Genomic DNA, 13,710 nt, shown 5'->3' on the forward strand with positions numbered 1-13,710 from the left:
ATGATTCAGAGCACGATTCTTGTGCTCTCTTTCTGTTTCTTTTCTTTTTTTTTTTTTTTCCCCCTTTCTTTCTTTTTACTCTTGGCAGTTTCTGTCAGCTCGGTTTCGCCTCAATTTTATGGGAGAGCTACTCGCCGTTATATCAAATACACCGACATTGATGCGCGGAATCTTATTTGCAAACGAGATTTCGAGGGGCCTGCTGCGGGACCTCAATTTCGAAACTGTTACTTTCGGGTCCGGTAATCCCGCCGCGACGTGTTTAAGCCTCCAAAAAGGACTTCGGCACAATGGCGACCGTGAAACCACTTTTGCTGGATGACACAAGCATACAGAAGGTAAACGGAGGAAGGAGGAGGAGGGGAGGAGGGGAGATGGAGAGTCGGAGGGGAATAGAAGTTGCGACCGAAAAACCGATTTCCTGCATGAATTGACTTGGTGCAGGAGGGCGCTCTTCCTGTTTACCCATAGGATCTCCGCCACCTAATTTCGCCCCCTCGCCCCGCCGTTCTTGCTACCTATTTTTCTTCTCGGTTGCTCGCGACGTGATCCTGTTACGTCAAACCGCTCGGAAGAGCCCGCAATAATGGGAACGTCAATGTTGCATTCTCGTCAATGTTGTCCCGTTATTTATAATTTATCGGAAATTTTATTAATTTAATCTTTAAATATTATAAATATCGTGAGAGAATTGAGATTCTGCTTTGCGAATAAAAAAAAATCTTACGCGACTTAAAGAGTACATTGTATACTAATAATAATTACGGAAATTAACTTAATACTCGGAGACACGCGCGAGATTAAATGAGGAGACCCCCAATATGCGATATTCCAACACCGCAAAGTAATAATAACGATTCAGACGATCATGTTTGACTAATTCTCTTCATGCGCCTCTCACAGCCCCATCCCCGTCATCGTGTGTACATGAAAGATCTCAAAGATGGGACAAGAAAACCTATTACAATCGTTGAACGATTAGCCCGATCGTTTTTTCGGATTGGGGCGCGGAGAGGATGGGCGAGGGAAGAGGCGGCTGTCCGAGGTGGAATCACGGGGAGGGCATTCACTGGCTTTATGAGGCAACAATGACTGGTCATCGACGGGCTTTCGGGATCCCTCTCCTTCTCTTTGTTCGATTCGATTGCTCCTCTCGCTCTTGTTCGGTCCTGTAGAGAGGACTGCGATGATTAACACGCGCGTCTACATATCTTACCTGTTGAAAAAACTATTGTTGCTACGAGAAAGAATAAGATAATAGTGTTGTTTTTTTTTTTTAAATTACACGCGGTCTTATATTCAATTCTATCTGTGTTCTAACAAAAGTAATGATAAAAATTAAATTATCCGATCACGATATCCGCATAAAAACAATAAAATTTTATTTTACATTTGTTTGAGTGCATATTTCGATATGAAATTTCGAAGATTTTTCTTCAATTCGATTTAATTATACGTCAATTCGTATAATTCGTAATTCTTAATTGGCCTATTTTCTTATTATTTTCTCATTGAAGAAACAGATTTAAATCAAAGCACAATTACAGCATAATTTTGTTTGTTCGGTAATCATTTTTTTAATGGACAAGATAAACGCGGATATTTGCCGCGATTTTCTACGGATCTTAACGAGAACGACAGAGATGATCGAATCGACGGAGGAGGAGGAGGAGGAGGAGAAGAAGGAGGAGGAGGCTCTCACGTCTCTCGATTCGATCTGCCGAACATTCTGCCGAGCTGCCAAGGCACGGGCAGACTGCCAAATGAAATAACCCCGCGATCGCGCGATTGTTACGGGCCGCGAGATCATTATTACCTTCGTTCCGTCTCGTTCGAGGCACGGACTGATATTCATTACGATATCGCGCGGTATCGCCTTATCGTAATCGCGCGACCGTGCTAATTGGCAATCTAATTAGATTAATCGTCAAAACTTGGTTTATTAACGTTTCAATCTATCCCTCCAGCGGACGTCACGACGTATCGACGGGGTGACAGTTCGATTCACGGGACTGTCGAATGACGCGTCTCGTCCTGGCCGAGCGCTTCGAGCGACAGCGGCGACCCAGCGGAGAGGAGTGTCTCTTTCCACGGCGTCTCACGAATTAACATTTTAACACTCGGGGGTGCCCCCCGCGGTGACCCGCCTCCGCCTCATCGACTTTTTCTTCCTCTTCCACCGCGTCCTCCGTGCGTCTCTTCCGCCGCCACGTTGCCTCGCCAAGGAGATCCCCTCGATCCTGCCGGCCGATGGAATTAGATTAGCTCGATGACTCGGTCCCGTCATTGAAGCGATTAATCCAATCGGATACGTAGACAGGATCACGCTAGGGGCAATATTACCAAATGAGAATCGCATTCTTTCCCGGCCATTATTCCCTCTCGGTTTCGTACAATAATAAACGCGAGCGTGATAATTTCTAAGGAGATCTCGCGGAGGAGAAACATTTAGGCTTTATTTTCCATCCGGCGGCTTTTTAACACGTTTCAAATCAGATGCAATATTTCTCGCGATACCGGGATACGTGTTGCTGCTCGCGGGCGATTGTATTTCGTTAAAAGAAAACTGCGCGCAACAGATGGATATACATGACACACTTTGTGAAAGCTGCTATCTTTTCACGAATAATAATTGTATCGCGAGGCACAAAACGGGGCGGGGGGGGGGGGAGGGGAGGGGCAGCATTGTTCTTGCCGCGGTGCGGCGCCGATGTCTCTTTGTATTTCTCGGCCGAAGGTATGTTCGATTTAACTTTTTATTCTCTCGGTGCTGGCACGATTTGGTTCTCAATTAGATTAGATTAGGCGGGTCTCGGGCCCGTTGATGCGATTAATCCAGTCGGATGTGTATCGACGCGCATCGGGCAGCGAGCCTGCTTCTCTCCATTGGAAAGCATCGTGGAACACGCCCAGGAAAGGAGAGAGAGAGAGAGAGATAGACAGAGAGAGAAAGAGGGAAAGAAAGAAAGAGAGCGAGAGGGCACGAGCTAACGGGTGTACAGAGATGGAGGAGGTGCCGGGGTGAGAAAGTCGATCGAGAGCCGCGATCGACCGGTCGGCCGGCTCGATCGGAAATCGGGCGTCGAGATCGTCCTCGAGGCGTTGATACCTCTGGAATAACGGCGCAGGTATAACGCTGGGCTTCGCCCTCCGACTCTCCTCAGTTTCGCAAGATACTCGGGCAATCGACTCGGACGCGTTCAAGCCCGCAATTAAATCGGTGCGCCGAATTTCTTTGGGAGTCTCGCGGCTCCCCAATACCGAAATGTGTAATTACGCCGCTTTTATAGATAATTAAACGATAAAGTCGCCTCGACGTCGACTCGACGTCGACCTCTGTGCCCACTCTCGGCCCGCCGTGTACACACAACTTCCTCCTTTTATCGTTGTAAATCGCCGCGACGTAACGTAAGACAGACCCCGCGCGGGTGAAAGCCCGTCGAAATGTATATCTCGCGACACGATTGTTGCGGAGAAAGAGAGAAAGACTTGTGTTGCGTTGTATTACGTAAAAAAAAAAAAAAAAGAATTATTATCAAGCCTCGAAGAAAGTCCGCGCGCGACGAGGAGATCTCGCGCGTCGCTCTTCTCCTCGACTTACGTTGTAATACGTTGTAATACCGTGGAGCTTCCGCAATAATTGAAAAACGCGGGTGCATCAGTTTGAGTTCAATTGTAGATTCTATCGGTATACGCTATTGCACGCGCTTTGCGAAATCGTTTCGAGTAATGATTTATTTGCCGAGACCAGTACCGGACGTGGCACGGCGCGGATGGAACTCTCGAGCAAAAAAGACAAAAAGAGAGAAAGAGAGAGAGAGAGAGAGAGAGAGAGAAAGAGAGGAAGAAGGGAAAAAAGAGAGGACTCGTGGAAGAAGAAGAAGGGACAGAGGAGCGGGTGCATTGTTTCTGTGGGAGGATCCCATGCATAACTTAGACAGTCGTGCACAGGTGTAAAAGGAGAATGCGCGTGTGGGTATTATGAGATTTCAGGCGGAGGCGGAAAGGGGGGAAACGGGAGTGGAGGCAGCAGCGGGAGAAAGCGAGACAGAGAAAGAGACACGGGGGTAAGAGTTAGAAGAGGCTGGCACACAAAGGCGCGAGTTTCGCCAAGTAATCGTGCCCATTAATAACACTGCTGATCCACCTCCTCCAGCCCCCTCCCACCTCCTACTTCGTTGCTCCTACACTCCGGACTCCACGGACACACTTGGTCTCTCGTCAAGAAATATAACAAACCGCGCTCGATCTTATTTGATACGAACTTACCAGTCGATGCTTGCTGATCATATGGCAGATTACATTGCGCGATCCTCCCTCCTCTTAGTCCTCCCACCGCTGGTCCTCGACAATTATAATTTAACGACCGAAGATGCGAGAATTCACGCATGCCCTCCCGTTTCAACATATTTCTAAAGGTTTCTTTTCATATCGTTTTTTAAAAAGATGATACGCAATTATTATTAGTACTCATTTTAATCACTTAACGAATCCATCCGATTAGTTGAATGATGAAAAATAGCGAATTATAGCTGTTATTATTATCGCTCTATTTATTAAAAATTATTATTTCTTAATTAATTTTTGATAGAAGGCTAATTAAGAGCTCGAGAGAGCTCACAATGACGCCGAGAAACGGACTTCGTGGAAGTGTTGGCGGACGCCTTGTGAAAATCTGAGTGAATTAACTCGTTTTTTCTCTCGTCGAATCCTCTTCTCGGACCATCCCCGTGCGTGATGCCTCGAATAAAGTCGCGTGCGCCTATTAATAATACCGCGGCTCCGATAGAAGACGGACGAGAGGAATCGCGAGCTGGGAATCTAGGCTGGTCATTTGTACGGGTCGCGAACCGACAGGGCCGGCGAATCGTTTCTGCCTTGACAGATCCATCGTGCGCAATCGTTGCGTGCACGCAATATTGCCGAGCTTACATAGGGACGTGCGTATCGGTCGCGTCAAATCTCTTTGCCCATAATGGAATGCCAATGAAATATCAACGCCAAAAGAGATCTCGAATTTGCAGGTCCCACTTCGTTCATTGTATACAAAACCGAAAGAATCTCACTAGTGGGAATGCAGCCGGGGGGCTACAAAGTAAATAATTAAAATAATATCTCGTTTTGTATTGATCACGAAATAAAATCTCAATTCTCCAAATTTTGTTTAGCAAAAACGTTTCGAAACGTTCTTCTCTCTCGATGATATTTATGATTGCGAGGTAACGATTTAAAATTGTTAAAAATGAGAATTTTTATTCGCATTATGAATTTGGATTAAAGTGCACAATTTTGATGCAGATATATTTATCGCTCCGCGTTGCGCTCTGTGTAAACTTCTGGGTCGAGAGGTCCATCGGAGGATGACGATACAACCCTCGATCGTGACACTCGGTGTACAAATCCCACGATTGATTATTTATTCCGGGCTGTGCATTCTGAATCTAAGTTTCACACTCGACGTGAGATTGACCCCACATGCTTGACCCCCGCGGTAGGATATACAGAAGGGATTACCGGTCCCAAAGTCCTGCCACGCCAAAATGACTCCGCATTCACCGTCGAGTATCGTTCACGCGGCACCGATCCATTTCGGAGGCTTCGCCCGGTGGACATTTATCCCGCCTTCCCTGGACTTAAGAAAACATCGATGGATTACGTCAGTGCGTCAGTTTACAAAGCGACGTGGAAATCGGGAGAAGTGTCGTATCGATACTCAAAAGTATTCTTACGAAAGAATCGGAGCGAATCGGATTTTCATGCCAATTTTTTATGAACTCTCACGTTAAATTTTGAATTCTATATATATATATAATATAAAAATTGATATTTAATCAGATACGATAAAAATATATATATATAATTTGCAAGTAAGTTTATATTCTTTATATTTACAATTATATTTATTTATATTACATCTGAATCTTGTGATATTCTACGATAGATATTTTAATATAAAAGAAAGAAAAGAAAAGAATATAAAAGAAAGAACATCTATGAATACTGATTCTATGACAAGATAGTAGAATTAAAAGAAAAAAATTCAAATGGATGGTTTCAAGAATTATTATCGCTGTCAAGAATTATTATTACTGCTGGAACAGCCTAGCGTATATATATTTCGAGGAGACATATTTCGTTCTCTCTAATATTGTTACCGCGAAATCTGCGGTAAACCGCAAAAGAGAGAATCCGGGACTACTCTCTTGACTCTACCTCACAGCTTGCACGAAGAAAAGGAAGATCGTGCGCGCTCGTGAGAGAAGAGCTTCGGCTGGGGGTTAGATAGGTATCCCATCTCTTCTATTCCGCTACCCTAGAGAAACGGGATTACGCGAAAATCCCGGTCACTTTTATAGGAAGTATATATATCCTCTCTAGCCAGGGCTATCTAGTGCCGTTTCTCTTCATGTTCTCTTCTCTCTCTCTCTCTCTCTCTCTCTCTCTCTCTCTCTCTCTCTCTCTCTCTTTCTTCGTAGAATTCAGCGGCAGAAGGTCAACGTCGGCGATTCGGCTACGATCGAATGTAAGCAGCTGCTAGCTCCACTCTCCCCGGATATCTCGACTACGGTCCCTTTTAAACCTCGGCGATGGGCCCATCCGGACCTAATTCGCCGTGAAACGAGGAGGAAGGCCGACTTGCGCAAAGGCGCGTAAGCAAGGATTTGGAGATTCAGACGATGACACACTCGCCTCTACCGATTTTCTAATTCATAGAACGGTCGAACGCGCGACCTCGTGATTCTCTCGGGAGCTGATCGAGATGCCGTGGGATTTATTGTAAGAGTCGTGGTGCTAGGGATTCCGCAGTTGCTCTGAAATGGAAAAGATCTCTGAAATAAGAGAGAGCTTAACGAACTTAACTTCGACGAAATTTTGTCGTTTTGTTTCCAGGAAGTGTTTTATTTTTAATCAAATACTTTTCTTGTCTATTCGTATTTATTTACGTACAAAATAATATATGCATGCTCATATAATTATCTAACTTAAACAAATTATTAATTTAAAAAACTTGCGAAATATCCATTATTAACAGTCACACGTGAGTTTATAATTTATTTAATAATGTTCGATATGGTTTTTTTTTTTTTTTTTTTTTTTTTTGAAACACTAAAGCACGCGGCAGGGTTTGGGAAAATTGAATGAAGACAAGTCGCGCAATTAAGTAGATATATCACACATTTATAAATTTTCAAGTAAATACACATAAGTAAAGAGAGATAACGGTTACGGTACAATTTACAATTGGTTGCACAGGATAACCGTCCTTTAAACCTCTTCGTCCTGCACGCCTTGCGCTTTAACACCTCTCTCGTATAATAGATAAAATAACAATTATGTATATATTTATATATATATATGTATATCGGACCCCACAGTGCAAAGTCCCGTCCATGTACAATCTCGTTTTCACAAGCTGCATCGTACAAAATCTCTACAGACATAATTTCTTCGTCGTAAGCGCGTTAAAAGAATTATTTCTGTCAGTTTATCGTGTTACACTCGTTCACCAGAGATGCTTCGCATCTCAGATATTGCTATTGTATAAAGGAGAGAAAAAAAAAATCCGATCGTGAAAAGTTGTAACGTGCGACCTTTATCACGCACGGTAACGTGTCGTTACAATTTATTACCGAGCTTTTCCGCGCTGAGATGCATCTGCCAGTCGCGTTAATTGCTATATATTCAATGCCATTCGAATAAGCCGGAGGATCGAATCGAAGACCGATCCCGATGCGAAAAATGATTGCGAAATGTACTTTCGCTCTTCTTCGTCTTTTTATTATGGATCTCGTGAGACACGGCTCCCCTTTATTATCGAACTCATTAACATGTCGAATGTGATCGAAGTTGTCGCGCGCAGCTACTACTCCGATATCATCATACGCGGAGGGTGAGGGGGAGGGGGGGGGGATTTATTTGCGTTTCGCGGTGATCACGGCGTTATCTCTCGTTCGCGATTGCTGCCTCGATTTACATGTAAACACCTCGCCTACCCGATAAGATCCTCAATTAAGTTGTCTTTTAATTACTAAGGGGACGCTAATCGACATCCACCTACGATACATCGCATGGATATTAAACAATGAAAAAGCATTTAACTTTTGAAAGAAGATTCATATTGAATGGCATTCATACGATTCTGTAATAATGTATATGTTACTTTCCGAGAACGACGTTGTGATGTTAAGAGATTAATAAAATTATTATTCTATTGTCGAAGTGTCACAAAATTCGGTAGCAACTTAAAACATGCAAATTGCGCTTGTAAAATATGCTCGCGCGTGGATTTTCCTCAAAACAAAGCGAAACGTTGCCTTCCGTTGCTACTCGTGATTAATTGTGACTAGTTATAAAAAGCGTACAATCCTCGCTCCTACGCGTTTGTTTTGCTAACGATGTTAATAGAATTTTGCAATTTACGCGTACTGTCGGCCGACAGAGTATTAAACAATACGATTCGATCAACGATCACGAGTAATATCACCATCATCGTCTCTCTCTCTCTCGCACGCGCGATTTATCACGCGACATCGCCATTGTTTCTAAACGCAAAAGAATTTTGCTCACGACATCGCCCGATAATGACATTACGGCGCCGCGATGCGGGCGAAATGGAATCATTAATAATTCCATAACGATTTTATTATCGGCACGCGTGATTGATTAAGAGAGCCCCGGGTACTCCGCTCTCCCTCTCTTTCTCTCATACCCGGGATCGAAGTGAAAAGAAAAATTCATTGGGAGCCGCGTGTCGGTGGCGCGACATCGTCCAAGATAACCGATACGACATCGTTACGCTCGCAACGAGAGAGAAAGAAACACGTATATGGGAGAATAAAATCATTAATAATTCCGTAACACCAGTTACACGCTATGTAATTTATTAAGGGACAGCCCAACGTCGCGCATTGATCTCGTGTCGTCGAGGAAAAATTCACGTCGCGTGATAACGTAATGATAGTACCGGTGATATCGGGCGATCGAGAGAAAGACAACCGGATGCAATTCTGCGGGAATAAATCGGGTTGCTAAGTCGAGGCAGCAGGACAGAAGAATACGGACGGTTTGAAGCGCGAAAGAAAGAAATGATAGGGGAGAGAGAGAGAGAGAGAGAGAGAGAGAGAGAGAGAGAGAGAGAACTCAGAGAAGAAGGAAGACGGAGAAAGAGAGGAATGGAAAGAGAAATAGAGAGAGAGAGAGAGAGCATCGTAATGCTATATATTGTACATATACACATCTATAATCACATAATACTCGATTAAAGATTGGTCGGTGTGTATGCGTGATTTATCATTTAATTTATTTTAAGTTAAAACCTCTTTTTACAATAATATCTTACAATGTGTCACTTTTTACATCCAACAAACATCCTCGCCGCACGTCCTCGTGTGGAAAGGATCGCTCCGTCCTTCGTCTCCTCTTCTCCTCCCTCCTTCCCCCCACCCTCCCTTCCCGCCCCGCGTTAAAGTTCTTTCTCCTTCTCTCGTCGCACCCCTAGTCTCTCTCTCTCACCCACCGTTGACCTCCTCTCGCGCGTTTGTGCGGATGCGACCTCTCTTAAAAATCATATATGTATATATATATATATATATTTTTTTTTATTTTTACACCAGAGGCTACACGCTACTTCCTAATAATACTATTAATAGACACTTTTCCTTCCTCTCCTCCTTCCCCTTTCCGCTGTCTGGACGCGCAAAGACCTCGCACGAGAATGACGCATCGATACCGACTCTTTCACTTTCCTCCCTTCAGTCTTTTGGAAAATCGCCGCCACTCGTCGTTCCCTCCGTGGAATCCCGGAAGGGCCTCCCTTGCTTGCTCCATTTCTCCGTCCTCGCGGCGGGAGGAAAAGGTACCGCGCGATTATCCCTCCGAAATTACGATCGTACGTTGTCTGTCCCCCTCCCCCCTCCCTCTCCCCCTCCCCCTTCCCCCCTCCCACGTCTCTTTCAATCTCCTTCCCCTCGTATTATTACCCTATTGTACCTCTATTTAATCGCAAAAAACATACGCGAGTGGTAAAACCTCTAAAATCGAAAAATCACAATGTGTTTCGGAACCCAAGCGAGTGAATCTTTTCACGTGTAGCGATCAATCAATGGACAATCAATCGACGATGACCGATAGCGATAACGACAAATACTTAATGATCATCCGGTGTCTCACCTCTCCGTACACGACATCTCGTTCGTTCGTCGTGTTCACTCGCCGATGAGTCTTCAATTATATCCTGTTGACTATTTATACGCATGGTTGTTTTTATGATGCGCAATTAGTTGCTAATTATGCACAATCATTTAATGCGCGCGACGGTTACCCGCCCGCGCGTCCCAATACATATTTATAATATATATATATATATATTTTATTTTCTTCATTTGCATACATATATATATATATATATATATATATATATATATATATATATATACTATATTATTACATAACGATACACAATTTCGAAGATACAAAATTTACAATTGCCTTTAGTCGCGTGTTTCTCATGTCTCTTGCGCTGACTGTCAACTGTTCGATGTGTGTACGTGTCTGTTCGTGTATGTATGTTTCGTGTAAGTAAGTATGAACTTTTTTCGTGTCCGCCGTGACTAAATTATGAAGCTAACGCTCGTGCGATCCGGCGACGCTCGCATCGACGCGCCAGGTTGGGCCGATCGATCGCGATCGCGTCGGAGGCTTCGCATATAATTTACGAATTTACCCTATGCGCTTTTATTACACTTACGTGGACTATCACTAACCGGTACGACACACAGAACGGTGCTGGACCAATGGACGCCGACGGTGGACAGGTAGAGGCAAAGTAATATAAATCGAAAGTTTCTAAAGAAAAAGCTCGATCTCGGAAACTACCGACATTAATTCGCGACCAAGGCTCAATTCGTGGCTCGAGACATCGAGTAAAAAGGCGTTTCAATTCCTGGAAAATGCATTATTAATAATTTCTAGACCGAGATAACGAGGTTCGATTGACTCTTCTTTGGAGAAAAGGACTGAATTCCGCACGCGCATTTATCATACCGTAAATTTATCATACCGTAAAATTCCCCAAGAAAATGAGCACTTCACTGGGCGATCGAAATGCCTCGATTATTGCTGATCGCGTCTGCTCGCGAATAAAAACGCTAATTCTTTAAGCTGCCAGAAGGAGAAACATGAATTTTTATTTAGTGATCTGGATTGCTGCATGGTGGAAAAGTCGCTCTCTGAAAAGAGAGAAGGTCTCGACGTTCTCTCTTTCGAAAGAGTTAGGATATTGCGGATTAGGATATTGCGAGCCGTGGCAAATGGCCATTTGCGAGACTGTCAATTGCCGTTTCGTCAATTGATGCGTCAATTATGCCGAAAACGACAAAAGGGAGGGGGGGTGGGGGGGGCTTCGACGAGCCTCGGAGTCTTTTGCGCGAGACCCGCCGGCGCGACGGCGAGGATCTCTGAGGAACGTCCAAACGATCCCGCACCGCGAGTTACGAACGCCCATTTTAATAAAAACATCTCTTGAAATTGCACGATACCGCGTCGGCTTCCGTGCGTGGCATGCACGCGCATGCACTCTCTGGAATCCTCGCGTGCTTTTTGCGGCACTCGCGACTCTTCGCACTCGGAATCGATTTCAGGCGCGGAGCGCGATCCGACGAATTCGACGCTGAATTTCACGCTGTTGACCGTCGCGCGAGGGATTTTTATATATAATGCGCATTTCTGATCCTCCGCGCGACGGTTCTCCGGTGATCCTCCGCTCGATCGTTCGCCCAGAATCCTCCGAGGAGTCAGCTAAAACAGGTCATCACATTCGGTCACACGCACGCACTCACTCGCTCACATCGCGCACGCGCGCACACACACACACACACACACACACACATACACACACACACACACACACACACACACACACACACACACACACACACACATGTACTCGTACGCGCGCACATAATATAAATTCTTGTATCTATATATTTATTTACATGCTATATATCATATATAAGACTCAATACAGTAGCTGATTTTTCCTTTGTACTTGGGGCCGGGGCTCGATGGCCCTACATGAAACTTTACATATTTACATGAGCTTTCACTTGAGAGAGATCCGACGAGGCGCTCTCACGGCCGCGTGCACAAGGACGTGAAGTCCCGGGGATCCCGCGTGATTTTCGGGATTTTCGTGTCGTCGGTGATCGATCGTGGTTTCCCTCGCCACGATCGTGGAGGCCCGCGTGCGAGAAAGAGAAGAGGAGCGGATTTTTTGTGTTTAGCTTTTCTTTTTTTCTTTTTTTTCCTTTTCCTTCCTTTTTTTTCTTTTTCTTTTTTTACAACGAGACAGTGGTGGGCTGCGTCCTGAGCTGCTAGTCACTCGCGATTCATGTGTACTCCGATCGCCAGCCAGTCTGAAACCAGACAAAGATTACCACACTCTTGAGATGCTCTACTTGCCGGCCGCGGGTGAAGGCTCTCCTTTCGCGATTAACATTACCGCTTAGAAAACGGAGACGCGAACGTAGAAATTACACCGGCAGCGACAATCGAAATTTAACGGTCGAAACTTCGCGCGACTTCGTCGAGAAAATAATTCGCGTTGAATTTCTGTAAGTTTCTTCGTGATCGCGTAAAGGCTGGAATATTTGAAAATTATGGATCTAACTGTTCGAATCATTTTTCACACACATATATCGAAGCTGAAGCGTATTAAGCTCGGCTCACTCGACTCGAGGGGAATCGACAAACTCCCGCGCGGTAGATCCTGATCGATTATCGGCGGCCGAAGCCTTTGGTCAATCGCCGATGAAGGTAACAATCGTGCACTCACCATTGCGTTCGTCGTGGCCGCCAGCTGCAGACCCTGAAGACTCGTCATGTGATGAGAATGGGAATGCGAATGCGAGTGCGGGTGGATGGGGGGCGGCGCCGGTGGCGCAAATCCCTGATGAAGACCTCCGGCCACGCCGACACCCGTGTGATACATGTAATGCTGCATCGCCGGATGCATCGTGTGATGATGCTGCGACGTACCTGGAACGATAATGGGAAGCGTCGACCTTTTAAAATACCCCCCCTGTGCGTATGAATTTCGCATAAGAGACATCGGGCGAATCCCTTTCGTTCGTATGCCGAGTTGCTTGAAAGGATGATTGTACTGAGAGATGTCATGCGCAATCGCGAATTCTCGTGTTAAGTGCGTTGTAAATTTAAGATAAATAAGCAAAGTCTTCCTCGCGATTTATTAGAAACAACTTTAGAAGTTACTCTTTTTCTGTCTCTGGCGTTTATTATTATATATTAATTAATTATTATGTTTATTATTATTATATTAATAATGAATCGGGAATTTTTTGTAAAATTGTTGTATTTGATATAGTTCTGAAATTGTTAAATTTGAAACAGAAAAAATCTCTATTAGCCGAAGACTTTAACTTACCCATCGGCGAGCCGAATCCCGAGTGGAAGGGCTTGTTGTCGAGATCGAGGTGTCCGCTAGCCTTGATCATATCGCCCATGACACCGCCGAGGCCTAGGCAGCCGCCGGCCTTCTTCTTCTTGCTTTTCGACGAGAGCTTCCTGTTTCTCGTCTGGATGCCCTCCTTTTTCATCGTCAGCGGTCGGTTCACCTGCAACAGTCGTAGACAACAGTTCGCTAAGTATAGAAATTTATTCTAGGTAGTAAGCGCGTGATTTGTCGCATGCGAA

The 13,710-nt window shown here is 44.8% G+C and overlaps 1 protein-coding gene across 2 annotated transcripts in view; it reads right to left on the reverse strand.

Annotated features, from left to right (window-relative positions):
- Positions 1-7,158: 7,158 nt before the first annotated feature.
- Positions 7,159-13,710, reverse strand: part of LOC105428393 (uncharacterized) — a 151,845-nt gene continuing 145,293 nt past the window's right edge. For both annotated transcript variants that reach the window (XM_089073225.1, XM_089073224.1), the window contains 3 exons: positions 13,442-13,631; positions 12,833-13,035; positions 7,159-12,413 (listed from right to left, as the gene is read on the reverse strand). In XM_089073225.1, coding sequence (XP_088929351.1) covers positions 12,387-12,413; positions 12,833-13,035; positions 13,442-13,631 — 420 coding nt within the window. In that variant the 3' untranslated portion in view covers positions 7,159-12,386. The remainder of the gene's footprint in view (positions 12,414-12,832; positions 13,036-13,441; positions 13,632-13,710) is intronic.

Source organism: Pogonomyrmex barbatus, unplaced genomic scaffold, assembly GCF_055798465.1.
Source record: "Pogonomyrmex barbatus isolate J1 unplaced genomic scaffold, ASM5579846v1 scaffold14, whole genome shotgun sequence".
NCBI lineage: Eukaryota > Metazoa > Arthropoda > Insecta > Hymenoptera > Formicidae > Pogonomyrmex > Pogonomyrmex barbatus.